At 44.1% G+C, this 17,080-nt stretch overlaps 1 protein-coding gene across 3 annotated transcripts in view; it reads right to left on the bottom strand.

The window, feature by feature from the left end:
• The window catches only part of LOC306938933 (extracellular matrix protein 2-like), a 38,919-nt gene extending 22,966 nt beyond the window's left edge, over positions 1-15,953 (bottom strand). For 2 of the 3 annotated variants that reach the window (XR_013791803.1, XM_079523311.1), the window contains exons 1-10: positions 15,715-15,953; positions 14,470-14,645; positions 11,678-11,881; positions 11,098-11,263; positions 10,514-10,548; positions 10,252-10,477; positions 8,830-8,945; positions 2,736-2,868; positions 1,695-1,852; positions 814-953 (exon numbers count right to left, since the gene is read on the bottom strand). Coding sequence is in view for 2 of the 3 variants with exons in the window: in XM_079523311.1 (XP_079379437.1) it covers positions 814-953; positions 1,695-1,852; positions 2,736-2,868; positions 8,830-8,945; positions 10,252-10,477; positions 10,514-10,548; positions 11,098-11,263; positions 11,678-11,881; positions 14,470-14,645; positions 15,715-15,943 (1,583 nt within the window). In the remaining variant the exon portion in view is untranslated. The remainder of the gene's footprint in view (positions 1-813; positions 954-1,694; positions 1,853-2,735; positions 2,869-8,829; positions 8,946-10,251; positions 10,478-10,513; positions 10,549-11,097; positions 11,264-11,677; positions 11,882-14,469; positions 14,646-15,714) is intronic. The other variant, XM_079523312.1, reaches the window with a different exon arrangement.
• Positions 15,954-17,080: the final 1,127 nt, after the last annotated feature.

Here is a 17,080-nt window from a genome sequence, read left to right as displayed (position 1 = left end):
TTTCCCCATCAGTTCTGCCACTGCTGTGAACTGTGCATGGGATAACATGAATGGGCTTTCTCTCTGTGGAGACACAACATGTCTGCCACTTCTGTGCTCTACTACACATGTACACTGTCAGAGTAATGGGGGTCTGCATGAGGCCTAGTTGCACAGCAACCAAATGAAAAGGTTTGAGAAGCACTGCTGTAGAATTAGCAGCATGTGTTGAGGACAGCACTTTCACTCCTATGAGTTAGGGCGGGACCGATGACCATTTTAATGACATCATCGGTATTTGGCAAACGTGTTTTCCAAAATGTGAGCTACAAGCTCAGCTTGTAGATCTGAGCTATACGTTAAATGTTAAATAGAAAATGTAATCAAATCTGTTTTTTAAAATTGATTATGGTCAGAAATTCTACATTTCTGGTCAAAACATTGGCATGTCAGTGGTCTTCTAGGACAGTGATTCTCAACCACCAGTGGTTAGGGAACCACCTGTTATCGTTTGCCTGTTATCTCTGATCTCTCCTGTGGTACCACATCAATACAGCATGGAATTGTGGACAGAATCTTATCCAACGATAAACAGAATCTTCTTTAGTTTTGTGTCTGCAAGGCTAAATCTCATCAAATGGTGGTCCGTGGTTCAAATGTTGAATAAATAATGGACCTTGATATGAAAAAGGTTGAAAACCACTGGTCTAGGTACTCTGCAAAATCGGGTTCGGCATCGAACCCAGAAATCGGGCCATGGCCGTGCTCGAATGTACAGATGAATAGTGGATGGACAGATGAATAGATGGATGAGTAGAGGGAGGGATGTCTTACGTGAGATGGACCCAGGCCCCGGTAGCAAGGCTGTACTCATGCAGCACGTTGTGACTCAGATTCAGCTCTTTCAGATGGACACACCGACTCAGACTCGCTTCGGTCAACGCCTCGATGCCGTTGTCGTTCATCTTCAGCTCCTGTACGCAGACGGATGACACATGCATGGAGAGAGTTAAAAAGGACACTGCATTGTTGTCGTGTAGATTGTAGGAGAGCAATGACAATGATAAGCGTGACACATTGTGAGCTTTAAGTAGATCTGCTCTTTTCAGCATGCAACCAAGTGTAAAATCGGGCATTACGACGCCATCAAGGCTCGCCAAAATCGGGCATTACGACGCCATCAAGGCTCGCCAAAATCGGGCATTACGACGCCATCAAGGCTCGCTAAAATCGGGCATTACGACGCCATCAGGACTCGCCAAAATCGGGCATTACGACGCCATCAAGGCTCGCCAAAATCGGGCATTACGACGCCATCAAGGCTCGCCAAAATCGGGCATTACGACGCCATCAAGGCTCGCTAAAATCGGGCATTACGACGCCATCAGGACTCGCCAAAATCGGGCATTACGACGCCATCAAGGCTCGCCAAAATCGGGCATTACGACGCCATCAAGGCTCGCCAAAATCGGGCATTACGACGCCATCAAGGCTCGCTAAAATCGGGCATTACGACGCCATCAGGACTCGCCAAAATAATCTTTTGTCGACAAAATCAACTATAGATTTAGCCGACAAAAATCCGGCCCATGATATCTGCTCAATTAAAACATTTCAGATGACTAAAATATAACTAAAACTAAATGGAATTGTATTCAAAAGACTGACTAAAAGTTAAACTACATAAAACTTTGCTGTCAAAATCAACACTGGACCTTTAGGGAAGCAGGAAGGCCCTCTGGCAGGAAGCGGAAGCGGTTGTGAGCCAGACGCAGGTGCAGGAGGCCCTCTAGTGGTTGGAGGGCCAAAGGGGACACAATGCTCTCGTAGAGGCCGCTGTCCTCTAGCTCCAGAGACAACAGACTGGACAGACCTGAGGACAGGACAGGGACATGATGGACAGACACATTACAGAGACAACAGACTGGACAGACCTGAGGACAGGACAGGGACATGATGGACACATAAGTGCTCTTGGCTGCAATTCGAAACTGGCCCCAGTAAAAAGCCAAAGTCCTCCCCCCCTTATGCTGCATTCACACAGGCAGATGCAAAGATACAGTCTACCATTCATTGTCAAAGGAAGCCAGCGACATGAAGATACAAAGATGCATTTGACGTTTGTAGTTGCTGCAAAAGTTACAAAGCTACACATTGAAGCTGAGCTGGGTTCAACTTATAGATGCAGAGCTACAAAGCTACAACTGTAGCTGCAATGACACGCGGCACTACGGACACACGCTTGATGACGTCACGGCCACGTGAGCAACAGATTAGAACAAGGCGACAACGTGACAAATGATGCTGTGATCTTTGCATCTTCCCGTGTGAACGCAGCATTACTGTACATATTCTTTCTTCTGATTTCTAACTGATTATATGATGTTTTTTGCATAGTACTGTATATCTGTATGTCATTAAATCAATGTCCCGATGGATTTAATTAATATGAAGGACCCCGATGGAAACAAGCCCATAGTGCTTTCTTGGGTTTTAAATCCTCTTAGCAGACCTTGTATTGAACTGTACTTCCCTGTGCTTTTTTCTGCAAATTGCAAATAAAGTATTCAATCAATCAACCAACAGACACTGATGAAGGTTCATTCTGAATTTTTACAAACTCAAAGGTATAGAACTTTTAAAGAACTCTTGTCCTGTGCAATCAACACGACACTTTTGGTGATTCTGCCTCCTCCTCTCTGTCACACACACACACGCACACGCACACGCACACGCACACACACACACACACACACCTGTGAAGCAGTGAGCGGTAAGTGTGCTGAGCTTATTTCCGTTCATCTTGAGCTCCTGCAGCGAGGCAGGCAGCGGAGGGATCCTGGTCAGATGGTTGTTGTCCAAATTCAACTTCCTCAGCCGTCTCAGATTCTATAAGTACAACACAACACACAGAGACCAGAGGTTTACATTCTATATAACACAACACACAGAGACCAGAGGTTTACATTCTATACAACACAACACACAGAGACCAGAGGTTTACATTCTATACAACACCACACACATGTAGAGACCAGAGGTTTACATTCTATACAACACAACACACAGAGACCAGAGGTTTACATTATATACAACACAACACACAGAGACCAGAGGTTTACATTATATACAACACAACACACAGAGACCAGAGGTTTACATTCTATATACAACACAACACACAGAGACCAGAGGTTTACATTCTATATACAACACAACACACAGAGACCAGAGGTTTACATTCTATACAACACAACACACAGAGCCCAGAGGTTTACATTCTATATACAACACAACACACAGAGACCAGTATTTTACATTCTATACAACACCACACACAGAGACCAGTATTTTACATTCTATACAACACCACACACATGTAGAGATCAGAGGTTCATATTCTATACAACACCACACACATGTAGAGATCAGAGGTTCATATTCTATACAACACCACACACATGTAGAGATCAGAGGTTCATATTCTATACACACAGTGGTTCCCAAATTATCCAGGTCGAGGCCCAAAAGAGAGACACTTTGGTTTCCATTTCAGGGCAAGAAATACCAAGGAATTTTCGGTTCCAGTTCTGAACCAACTTCTAGGGTTCTGAACCAATTCTTTTTTAGTAGAAACAATCTGAACCAGTTCAAAATTAGGTAAACAATAACGGAACCGGTTCAACCCCGGTGGACAAGGAGACCAGAGGCGGGTATGAGAGTGAACCGAGGGGTAGGCCTCTCACAATTATTACATAATAAATTGAATAATCGCCTAATCGCAATTATTTGAGATAATCACAATTATTTTGTCAATCGTTTCCATGCTGAAAAATGTCAATTTTCCCCCCAAAAAATCAAAAAAATAGCAGAAACGGCAAGCGTAGCTTTTGGAAATATTATTTAAATGACTGTGATTTCTTTCTATATTTAGGTTATTTGTCATATCTGCCCTGTGCAAATTGTGATTACGAAGCCTAAAAGGAACAGAAAACCAAATTGTAATGTTCCAATGTTCAATGCAAAAAAACAATTAAATCGTTAATCGCAATTATTTGTGTGACAATTAATCGTCAACTTAAATGTGTAATGGTGACATCCCTACCGAGAGGCAAAGCTCCGGCACTTGAATGAAGCTCTCTTCCGGGTTCTCTTTCAGCATGTTGTTTCTACACAGATACTCAAAAAATTTACTTAAGTACACAGTACTCAAGTTGGTCATGAACTGTTCACCACTGGCAGTCACAGAGAGAGGATCAGAACACTGGCAGTCACAGAGAGAGGATCAGAACACTGGCAGTCACAGAGAGAGGATCAGAACACTGGCAGTCACAGAGCTGTGCTTGAAAATGAGAGAGGATCAGAACAGTGTCTGCAGTTAGCCGTCCATCATGCAGTATTCTGGGTCTAAATGCCATTCTACGTGGCCCTTTATTGAGCGCTTGGCGTGGCTGCTGTGTGTGCGTGCGTGCGTGCGTGCGTGCGTGCGTGCGTGCGTGCGTGTGTGTGTCTAGTGAAACAGTCTCTCCCAGTGTCCCTCCAGTCTGTCAGTCTGTCAGTCCACCCACCATCCACCACTCTGTCATTACTGGGAAATAAAGAAAAAAGAAAAAGAAAAACATTTCTTCTTCTGAAAATAATTCCCTTTTCATCTTCCACGTCATTGGCTACAGCTGTTTTCCTAAAAGAATGCTGCTCGGCCTATCCTGACGGAGCGGGCCTTTGGTGACGCGCAGCCATTGGTCGGAATGTGGTAAGGTGTGGCCTCGGTGTGGTCAGCAGCGTCCGGATTGGGCCTGTGGTCAGTCGCTGACCGGAGGCTATTCTTAGCAGGGATTAGCTAATGTAGATTCTGGTCAGTGCTGGAAAAAGTACTCACAATTTTCCAGTGGAGTAAAAGCTAATTTACACCACTGCTTTTACCCATTTCAGTCAAACAACTCTTAGAATGAATTTAGAATATTATTTTATTGAGCATAGATATATATGAAGCATAGTTTGGCGTCAGGGCTCTGTCCCTATTCACATTTTAGTTAAGTTATAAGCCAAATAGAATTACAGGGAATGAATTAAGACCCCCAGGGAGGGATCTAGAAACAAAGCACTTTATTAGGGACTTTAGTTAGGGGGTAATTAATCTTAGATTTATTAGATAGCAAGTTTTTCTTCAATGTAACAGACACCGAAGCCATTATTTCTTTGAACCAACAAAGAATTGACAAGTTTTTGTCTCTGTCAAAAGAAAAAAATCACACCCGTGTGAACTGAGTGGTGTAAGGTCTTATATAGACTGATCAGCTGTGGTCTGACGTAATGTCTGACGTAATGAAATCACACCCGTGTGAACTGGGTGACCATAGCAACCGTGCTCATTTTTTGAGCACAGACAGACACGTAAACTAACAAAGCCAGTTGTAGGAGTGGTTTACACCACTCAAAAAGGAGAGATAATAAACAAATCTTCTTTTGTAAAAGCTGTCTCCTCATTATTATGTCACCTCCCCCTACCCTAGACAGGGGGTCGTAATTAGTCAGTCAAATCGGTTATCGGCATATAAGCGATCTCACTAGGCCTAATTATAAATCTGTTCTTGAGGTAATTGTTTATCTCCCAAAAATCACAAAGGATAAACACATCTTCAAGTCATTGTGTCCAAAAATGTAGTTAGTGCACACAGACATAGTGAGTCAAGTCTGAACCAGGGCAGTTCAGTGGATGTCCCTTAGTGGATGCATGGCAAATGTCGCCCCCTGGCGTTCACGTTTAACATTCAACTCAGATATTGGATGCACATTTTCACCACCTCTGGATCTCTTCAGATAAGTCTTTTATGATCAGATCTCAATCCACCCCCATCGATCCACCTGTGTGTGTGTGTGTGTGTGTGTGTGTGTGTGTGTGTGTGTGTGTGTGTGTGTGTGTGTGTGTGTGTGTGTGTGTGTGTGTGTGTGTGTGTGTGTGTGTGTGTGTGTGTGTGTGTGTACATGTTGTAGACACATTTATTGTCTTCAACCATACATTAAATAGGCACTTTCAGGCATCCCTATTTTTTAGACAGATGTTTTGTTTAAATTTCATCACCCCTGAATTCTCAAAGGCCTAAATGATGGACATTCCTGTCAAAATAAACATTTCTACCACAGACATACAACATGAGTCGACAATAATATATGAATGGAACCAAATGGACCCTTACGGTTCCATTTGTACACTCTCAGAGTTAAGGGTCCTTAAAAGAAAATGCCATAGTGTCGTAGTAAATCACTGTCATACATAATTCGTTGCTGTCGGGAGGAAACCACCTAACTTTGGGTTATAACATAACCCTGGTTATGTAAACAAGCATTAGCGAGCAATTCGCTTAGTGTAATATGGCATCTTTGACATATTCGACAGAACTTTCCTTATAAACTCACATACTCTCCAAGAGTCTGGGCTTTTGCGTCGTGACGTAGTGCGTAGCTCCTCTCCTCCGGGGTACTAGTGCGCGCACTCAGTCACTGACCACCATTTGTTTTTTGAGTGGAGCAACCACTCCAAGGAACAGCAATGTCCGTGTCAACCGTGTGTTCATGTTTGTGTGTGACTATGAGCACCAGTACCAATGAGTACCAAAAGGGGCGCTGTTGTGCCAGAAACAGAGAGAGAGAGATAGTGCTGCACTGTTGCCTGCTAATGAGGGAGAGAGAGAGAGGGGGGGGGGGATTTGCACCACTCAGTTCACACAGGTGTGATTTTTCTTCTGCATAGAGAGAACACCTCCAAGCTCGATCACTGACGACAGATTGTGGTTGCTCAGGTAGTCTCAGAAGGACAAGAATTCGACTACTTGGACCGCAAGGCGAGAACTGCAAGATCTCAGGGAAACTACACTCAATCGAGTAAGTTATTTGATCTCTGATCTTATCATTATGCACTGTTTTTAAACTCCAGCGCGAGCTGCAAGCTGACTAGATTGCTTCGGGCCTATTAGCCTCCCGGCTTGTTGTACCAGGGACAGGCCCAAACCTGCCCCGATAAATCTGACGCGGTCCCCCGCTGACGAGACCCCATAGGTCTACGGACTGATCAGGGTTGTGGCCCCGTGCATCTGGATCTGGTTCTGTCCTTCAGCTTATGGGCCAGCTCCTTCAGGAAGGTAAGAGACCTCCTTGGCAGGTTTTACGACGTTCATCTTTAGGACAGACTCGCCGTGGGATTTGAAGCCCTGCAAAGCACTCTGCTGTGCACGTAGCTTCGCCCACTCCGCCGAGTTCTCTTCACAACGTGAATTCTCAATCCTCAGGTTCACGTCGTCTCTCATGAGCGCCATGTCCTCATACAACTCAGACAGCTTCTTATCCCATTTTGGGCGGGAACCCCTTTTGGTGTTAGCATCATGTTATGCTTTAGCTATTGAAAAATAGCAGATCTACAAGCTACGAGCTTGTAGGTCTGCTATTTTTGAAAAATCGAAGAACGACTGACATAGAAACATGGCTTTTTCAGAAAACTGTCAAGATGTAGAAGACATTTTTAGAATCTGATCTCAGGTGAAAATAGGTTAAAGGCAGCGGAGCTGGCTTTTCTCACTGTCTTACTGGGAGACACTTGCTGCAGGTAGTCCACCATGTTCATCCGGTCAATGTGCGCCACGTTAATGCTGGCCAGCTTCTTGGAGATGTTATCGACGGTGGTACTGTCCGGGTCCAGGGAACCCACTGTCCGGGTCCAGGGAACCCACTGTCCGGGTCCAGGGAACCCACTGTCCGGGTCCAGGGAACCCACAGCATCGTATACCTTCCTGATCTCTGATATGAGATCGTAAGACTTCTGTCGTATAAGATTAACGTCTGGATTTGTACGCTCAAATCTTTCTCCAACCCATCTCTTATCCTCTGCAGTGAGACTGTCTTTATCCACCTTCATCCCCAGAGCTACAATCCCCGGTAGATATCCTCTCTACTTTGCATCTTGTCACTCTTTAACAGCTTCTGATCTGCCTCTTGGCTGGCGGTCCTCACCTCCTTACTGGGAGACATGTAGTAGAGAAAGGATAGAATGTTGCACTGGAGAGTGTACTCGGCGTCCGCGGGGGCCAGGGCCTCCAGGGTGTTGTCGAAGGTGACACTGTCCAGGTCCAGAGAGCCCACAGCGTCGTATGCCTTCCTGTGCTCAGCGATGACCTCGGCACACTTCCTTTGGATGTGTTCAGGGCTCCGATTCAGATCCCAGCACAGGCGGTTCTCAGTGCAAACCCGAGGAGGGTTGCTGATGATCACCTCTCCTCCCGTCGGACCCATATTGTATTGTGTTTTATAGTGTTGGGTGCTGGCACACATGCACACATGGCATCAACGCATGGTGCTGTGTGCTGGCACACTACACACTCTGTCTTTCTTTTATCTGTATTGTATTGTGTTTTATAGTGTTGGGTGCTGGCACACATGCACACATGGCATCAACGCATGGTGTTGTGTGCTGGCACACTATACACTCTGTCTTTCTTTTATCTGTATTGTATTGTGTTTGTATGGACATAGTGTTGGGTGCTGGCACATATGCACACATGGCATCAACGCATGGTGTTGTGTGCTGGCACACTATACACTTTCTTTTTATCATTCAGCCTGCCCAGGGACTACAGATGAAATTTAGCTTTGGCTAACTCTGGCCCATTTACATTGAGGTGAAAACTGACATGTTGATTAATGAGCTTTGTCCCTGTCAAATAAATAAATAAATAAAATAAAATACATTCGAGTGAAAATCATTTTAAATATGATTATTTGGATGTGATTATTTTGGGGGTCCCCAGTTGGGGGGGGGGGGGGGGGGGTAAATTGTGTACACAACACGGTAGTACTTACTGACAGGAGGTTTTGGCTCAGTGACTCGTCGTACAGTTGGTTCTTACTCAGATCCAGTGTTTCCAAGTTGTGAAGACCAGAAAACGCTCTTGGGGCGATCTGGCTGATGTGGTTCTCTAAAAGAAAAACAATACCAACAACAATTTAGCCTAACAAAATGAGTTAAAGATGGAGTGCCACAATTTTTTTATTTTTCCAGTTTTTCATGTGTCTATGAGGTGACAGTACTTCATTAGACACCCTGGAGTCGTTTGTATGTGCAATGGTGTATTCACTTTGTATTTAGGGTTTCTTCCTGGAGGCTGAACCCTTGACAGTCAAACGGGCCAATGAAATAAACAGTAATATAGTGAATTAGTGACATCACATTATCAGCCCCCCCCCCTAACCCCTCCCCCTTTATCATACAACTACAGCTGTGGGTGCGGCTTAAGTTCAGGCAAATGAACTGGTGGGCGTGTCCACATACAAACATGATTTTAACAAATACTGTACACTTTTTAGAAAAACGTTATTCCTCCTTATATTATAATAATACCTGATGATCATGTTTTAGGGTGGAAAAAAATCATGGTACTCCATCTTTAAGTGAGTCTTTGCAAATAAAACGTTTGAGAACCACTAGTACTAGTTGGACTAGTTGACTTGAACATGCCATAGTGTCATAGTGAATAAATCAGTGTCATAAAGGCCTAGCCTGTGTGGTTTCTGGTCTAGAGCAGGGGTTCTCAACCCGTGGGTCGCGAATGGGGTGAATGGCTGGAATATGGAAATGAAGAGCTTACATAGTACATGCATAAACTTTCCTTAATGATTATATCTGGTTTCAGTATTCGTTTATGATATATTTTCTCTATTATAAGGTTATTTTTGCAGTCAGTTTGTATTGGGCGTGGGGAGGGGGTGCCGGGCGGGGGTCGCGAGACATGGCCAAAGCATTTCCGGGGGACCCCAGCCAAAAATGTTGAGAACCCCTGGTCTAGAGGGGCCGTTGCCAGCGAGTACAAGGCGGGATCCTATTGGTGCCGGCGTGAGCACGGCGATGGATCCTATTGGTGCCGGCGTGAGCACGGCGATGGATCCTATTGGTGCCGGCGTGAGCACGGCGATGGATCCTATTGGTGCCGGCGTGAGCACGGCGATGGATCCTATTGGTTCACCGATCTGACAGCCCGCCGCCCCCCTCCTCCCCTCCCCGGTAGAAAACAGCGGAGAACACTGACGTCACCAAGTGACGCCCCTCTTATTGGATAGGGAAATACAAGGAAGTGAGCTTCCTATGCCAAATCTTCCAATGCGTTTCCCCAGGCTGTTCTTTTTTAGCTGAATACGAAGGAAAATATAAGCCTGGGTACCGAGGCTAGACATTCAGCGATTGAGATCTTATGATCACAATAATAACATAATAATGTTCACACACACCTTGCAGGTCCAGCTCTGTGACCGAGGGGTCACCGGTGATGATTGGCAGGTGAGTCATGCCGACGGCCTTGCAGCTGACGTGTCCATGTTCCCTCCAGCACGTCGCGGGCAGCGGCTCTGCCACGTCCTCAGGATGCAACTCTGTGACATAATTGTTGTGCGTCTCTGTCTGAGTGGTGGGGGTACCCTCTGCCTCTTCCCCTCCTTCTGTTTCTTCTCCTCCTTCCGTTTCTTCTCCTCCTTCTGTTTCTTCTCCTCCTCCTGTTACTTCTCCTGTTTCTGTTTCTTCTCCTCCTGCTGTTAGGGTTGTCACAATTATTACATAATCGTCTGATCGCAATTATTTGAGATAGTCGCAATTATTTTGTCATAATCATCATAATCGTTTCACACAAAAAAAGGTGAGGCCCACTGTATTTATTTTATATCGGCCACACGACGTCTAAACAAACGATTTACATCATAAGTGCTCTAAACAAACATTCAAAAAGTCAATTTTCTTGGCCGCCATAAGACGTCATTTTCAAAAGCCATGCATTGGAGGGGGCTAGCGCCACTCATAAAAGCAGAAATAGCAGATCTACAGGCTTACAACGCGTCACTTTGTCTCCAAGCTTACGTTGTAGATCATCTATTTCCGCAGTTTTTACCTTTAAAGTATGAAATGTATAAAAATGCCAGTAATTTCTTGGTATATTTAAATTATTTGTCATATCTTCCCTGTGCACTTTTTTATTACAAAGCCAAAGCCTAAACAGAAAACAGAAATGTAATTTATATTCATAATGTTCCAATGTTCAATGACACAATTAATCTCAATTATTTGTGTGATTGTGACAGCCCTACCTCCTGTTTCTGTTTCTTCTCCTCCTGCTGCCTCTCCTTCTTCACCTCCTTCTCCTCCCTCGCCTCCTTCTGTTTCTTCTTCCTCCTCTTTGCCATTTTCTCCTTCAACTCCTCCTGCTTCTTCCTCTTCCTCTTCTTCTTCCCCTTCTCCCTCTTCTCCTCCTTCCTATCAAAGAACAGAATCACAAAACAAACATATAGAGGTGCATACCAAATACACAGCCATAGATCGGTCCTATCCTCGCCCAGTTGGCAGACTGATCTCGGTGGCATAAAACGATTGCACGCTGTGTGTGTGTATTCACCCAATAATTAATTCCTAAGACTTGGAGTCGGATATTGTGCTCTACAACATACAGAGTAACAACTTTTAAGGATTATGCTAAGTGGCTGGGGATAGGACCGATCTATGACTGTGTATTTGGAATAGAATACATGAAATGTATATCTACTGTAGTATTATATTTATATTAGTCTGGACCTAATCAGAAAGTAATTTCTGGAAATATAAACTCAGCCTACTTCCATTAACGCAATTTAAAGAAACAAATACTTTGCAAAAAACACAATTAAGTCAAACCTCTTCTTCTTCTTCCTCCTCCTCCTCCTCTTCCTCCTCCTCTTCGGTGTCTTCATCTGTATCATCCTCAGACTCCTCTCCTCCCTTGCTCTTCCATTGGTCCATCAGCCTGGTCTTGTCAGCATGGAGAGCTTTAAGTATGCTACTCAGAAGGCCTTCAGCGACCCGTCTCCCCCAGCCAGGCAGAGGGCGCCCTAGCCCTGCCTATAGGGAACATTTAAAACACATTCAAATCACTGAGACATGAATATAGGCTGTCTAAACACTTGGACCAGTGTTGCCAAGTCCGCTGATTATAAGCGACATTTGGGTAAAGCCGCATGTAAATGGTAGTTGCGGTTGTGGGTTGTGTTATTTTGGGCTTGTGTCTAAAGTGCAGTTGCTTGTTTGGGATTTAATAATGTTGTTTAAAATAAGTGGTTCAACTTCTCAAACATTCATGATGTCAAGGACAATATGCATTCGTGGACACCCCATCTGAAAAGATTCTGTCAGGGACCACAAACACAGCTCACAACGCATCACGATGACGCATTTTGAGCTTGTAGATCGACTATTTTCTGCAAACATTTAGTGGTGAATGACAACAAGGGACTAGTATAGAGCCCTGGGAGACTCTGGTCATCAGAGTAAAACACAAGAATAAGTCCGGAATTTAAAATTTACTTGAGTAAAAGTACAAAACTAAAATGTACTTAAAGTACCAAAAGTGGAAAGTACTCAAAAGTTATCAAAATGTATAAAAATCTTCTGGAAATAGCAGATCTACAAGCTCACAACCATTGTAAGCTATTTTTGGCTATTTTCAAATGGCCAAAATGTATATAGGGCTGAAGTGGTTAGTGTATGTTTTGTAATAATAATCAAAATCTACAAAGTAACTAAAGTTTTCACATACATGTAGTGGAATAAAAATATAATGTTTGGATCCGAGATGCAGTGGAGTATAAGTAAAAGTATTGGAAATTGTAAAAGTAAAGTACAAATACCTCAGTACTTAAGTAAATGTAGGCCACTTAGTTAATTTCCACCACTGGCAAGAAACGCCCCAAGGAAACGCACACACAATTAGTGTTGCTAAATTCAGCTGTGTAGGTCTATCAAAATGTCTGCTGTGAAACGGGTCCATTATACTGTATATTTATAGATAAAAATAGGTGCATCCAAACAACTTAGGAAAGAGTAATGTACTTTAGGAGTATTACAGGAAAGAGTAATGTACTTTAGGAGTATTACAGGAAAGAGTAATGTACTTTAGGAGTATTACAGGAAAGAGTAATGTACTTTAGGAGTATTACAGGAAAGAGTAATGTACTTTAGGAGTATTACAGGAAAGAGTAATGTACTTTAGGAGTATTACAGGAAAGAGTAATGTACTTTAGGAGTATTACAGGAAAGAGTAATGTACTTTAGGAGTATTACAGGAAAGAGTAATGTACTTTAGGAGTATTACAGGAAAGAGTAATGTACTTGTATTACAGGAAAGAGTAATGTACTTTAGGAGTATTACAGGAAAGAGTAATGTACTTTAGGAGTATTACAGGAAAGAGTGATGTACTTTAGGAGTATTACAGGAAAGAGTAATGTACTTTAGGAGTATTACAGGAAAGAGTAATGTACTTTAGGAGTATTACAGGAAAGAGTAATGTACTTTAGGAGTATTACAGGAAAGAGTAATGTACTTTAGGAGTATTACAGGAAAGAGTAATGTACTTTAGGAGTATTACAGGAAAGAGTAATGTACTTTAGGAGTATTACAGGAAAGAGTAATGTACTTTAGGAGTATTACTCCTAAGTATGATTTGGGACTGTACATTTACACATAGCAGATACAGTTGTAGTGTAGACCGACTGATATTTTGTCAAAAAATGCTATTTGAAAAACAATAAATAAAAATACAAATAATCTAGGCAAAACAAACCCATAACTGAACTTGATTTTATTTAACCACTTGATTTTATTTTATTTAACCACTTAATACTATGTAACTTCTTTTTTATGAATAATCTATTTCATTTTGTCCAATCTATGTGCGTAGCGTACTGTATGTTACTACAATATGACTCATACAATTGGGGTGGTTGTATTTGGTCTCCCTGCTCTTCTATTAGACATTTAGATGCTGCAGTGTCTAGCTGAGACATGACCTTTGACACAATCCTGTTTCTGGTTTGACACAAAATGTCAGCACTTGCGCAGGCTAGCTAGGGTACCATAGAGTATATAAAAGGATAGAGACTGAACTGGCGCGAAGCTCCGCCCCCCCAGCTATTCATGTCAGTGGAAGTTGCTCAGTGGCGTTTTGAAGCACCCGGAAGACTGCCGGAAGTACCGTCTCAGAACGTCTACTTCCGCATTTGACCACCAAATTTTGGTGGTCAAATGCGGAAGTGCAACCGAGCGCTCAATGTTAAAGCCCAGCTGCACGGGGTTTCCCGGTCATGAATACACGGGTCCGCCTGTAGTCCCTCCTCCTACCACTAGGGCCCAGAGCTTCAACGTTGAATAGCCTCACTGGCCCCTTGAAGGGTACCCGCGGGTTCAAATCCAGGGTAGAACGGCAAAAGTAACATAGTGCAGCTTTAAGCTCTATCCAAACTTTTGAAAGGTTTTCAACATTTTCGCCTATAGCGACATGCCCAAATTAGGGACACCAGGTTTAAACTGGACACATCATAACATAATCAGGACACAGCAGCAGCATAATTACTGATACCGATGTCGTGAAAAAGAAAAAAGGCAAATAATGGCGAATACATCAGCAAAGCGGATATACAGTGCGTTCATTCACCATTCTGTATGCGGTGGCCTCCACTGTGGCTGCATGCTTCCGTTTTCCTCCCCAGAGTCCCCACGCTCCTCTCTTCCCCCTGCGAGACGCCCGCTCTGTGACGTTTAGGTTCATCCGTTCCAGCTCCTCGTGCTCTCGGGGGGCGTCACTCTGTGTCCTCTCATCGTCACTCTCTTCTTCATCCAAAGAGAAGGGACAACAATCAAGGAGTTAGTGAGGAATAAGTAAGTAAGCAATCAAGAACATGTGGCACAAAGACAGAATAACTCTTCCTACTTCCGGGCCGCTTCCCGACTTCCTTCAGGTGTTACCATGACTTCCTTCAGGTGTTACCATGACTTCCTTCAGGTATTACCATGACTTCCTTCAGGTGTTACCATGACTTCCTTCAGGTGTTACCATGATGGTAACATGATACTAATTAAGGCTCTGTTCCATTTAGTGTACAGTGGTTCTCAAACTCAGGGACGGATTAACCCCCACGAGGGCCCCTGGGCCGGTAATATTTGCAGGGCCCCCATAGCGCGCATGCACGCGACATTTTCGTGTTTTTCTGTGTTTTTATCATATTTTTAACCTAAATTTAACAAAATCAACAGCCAATGGAGGGTCCCAGGAGCCCTTTTCAGGGCGTCAAGCCTAGTACCTCACGGTCCAATTTCCCCGAAGGGCCCCTGAATGCCAATGGCTAATTTGTTTGGCTAAAAAGTTTGCTGCTCAAACCTTTTCATTTCAAGGTCTCCCATAACTCTGAGAGTGTACAATTGGAACCAAATGGACCCGTAAGGGTCACCATTTGTACATTTGCACACACTCAGTTACACACCCGTACGGGGCCATTTGGAACCCACTCCAGGATACTTTGAGACCCACAGGTGTAGCAGAATTAATGTTTCCAGAGAGCCAACATGCACAGCAGCACCAGAATGGAACAGAGCCTTCATTAGTATCATTAACACTGACTCTGTTTGACCAGAATGGAACAGAGCCTTCATTAGTATCATTAACACTGACTCTGTTTGACCAGAATGGAACAGAACCTTCATTAGTATCATTAACACTGACTCTGTTTGACCAGAATGAAACGGAGCCTTAATTAGTATCATCGGTAACACCTGTGAAGGAAGTAGGTTAGGGGCCCGGATGTAGGAATAGTTATTCTGTGTGCTTAGAGCCTATATTCTGGCATTACAAAGAGAGAGAGAGAGGACACAGATAATGTTGTAAAGACATAACTCAACTCACCAGCCAGGAGGTGTGCTGCCGGTACATCTGTGTCAGACACAGACTCTGCTATTCCGCTTCTTGGCACGTGAACGGCAGCTGTTTCCAACTCCTCAGGTGTCCCATCTGTCCTGATGGCCATTGACTCGGCCAGTTCACCTGGATCCACGCCGTGGCTCAGGCTTTGTCCTTGTAAAACCAGAGCACTCAGACAAACGCACACGGCCCATGTCCTCAGCATGGCTGGCATCGCTGCAGAACTGGAGCTCTGGCTGAAGCCTAGGTTAAATTACACAGCTGTAATATGTACAGTATATAAGCGACCGACTGGGAGGGAACCTCGAGGCCAAGGGCTGGTTCAGTCCAGGATAGGATGGGACAAATGCACAAAAAAACGCTGACTTTACTTTACTGTACACCCAAAGAAGCCACCCTGATGTAGAACGCAAATCCAGTCCAGCATGGGAAGGTGTGTTAATAAAGTAGATGTTAAAATCTGCAGAATGATCCGGCAATAAACAGGGCACCAGCTACTCCTAAAAGCGTTAGATTAACAATAAGAAAAGAGAAGTTATTTATTATATTTATGTATCCTCCTCTCCAGTCTGCAGTGATACAGCACCTGCCTATAACTGAATGTTTGTGATGAGCCCCAGACTAGAGCAGAGCAGACAGAGGGAGAAGGAATAGGGAGGAGGCAGAGAGGTCAAAAAATATATCCTCGCATTAACAAAGGCCCTCGTTCTTCACAGAGCAATAAAGTTACACAGACCGTCCCACACACAGAGAGAGAGAGAGAGAGAGAGAGAGAGAGAGCAATTCCATTACCTCTAAATGGAGAGAGAGAGAGAGAGAAAGAGAGAGAGAGAGATGGAGGGAGGGAGGGATCGAGGGAGTAGAATAAAATGAGTAAATAAGAGACAAACGGGCGGAGAAATATAGAAATTGTCTGGAACACAATAGTGAGTCAGCTCTATCTGTGTATTTGACACGCAGGTGTGGGAGATCCACCATCAGCTCTGTGTGTGTATCTCACCTGAGTGTGTGTGTGTGTGTGTGTGTGTGTGTGTGTGTGTGTGTGTGCCCGCCCGTCCGTCCGCCCGGACAGTGAGAGCCCGTCCTGTGCCAACCGTAGACAACAAGACTGGCTGGCAGACGGACGGGAAGAACAGCTCAGGTTGGAGTCGTCGTCGTTTTGGCCAGCCTCCACTGGCATCTACATACGAACCGAAACAAGACAGCAAGCAATGAATGATGACACTGGCTGTCTATAGGTTAATGTACATGCTACTCATGTGTATACACACACACACACACACACACACACACACACACACACACACACACACACACACACACACACACACACACACACACACACACACAC

Source organism: Electrona antarctica, assembly GCF_951216825.1.
Source record: "Electrona antarctica genome assembly, chromosome: 2".
Taxonomy (NCBI): domain Eukaryota; kingdom Metazoa; phylum Chordata; class Actinopteri; order Myctophiformes; family Myctophidae; genus Electrona; species Electrona antarctica.
The sequence above is the reverse complement of the archived record's forward strand: the minus strand, read 5'-3'. Positions and strand labels throughout refer to the sequence as shown.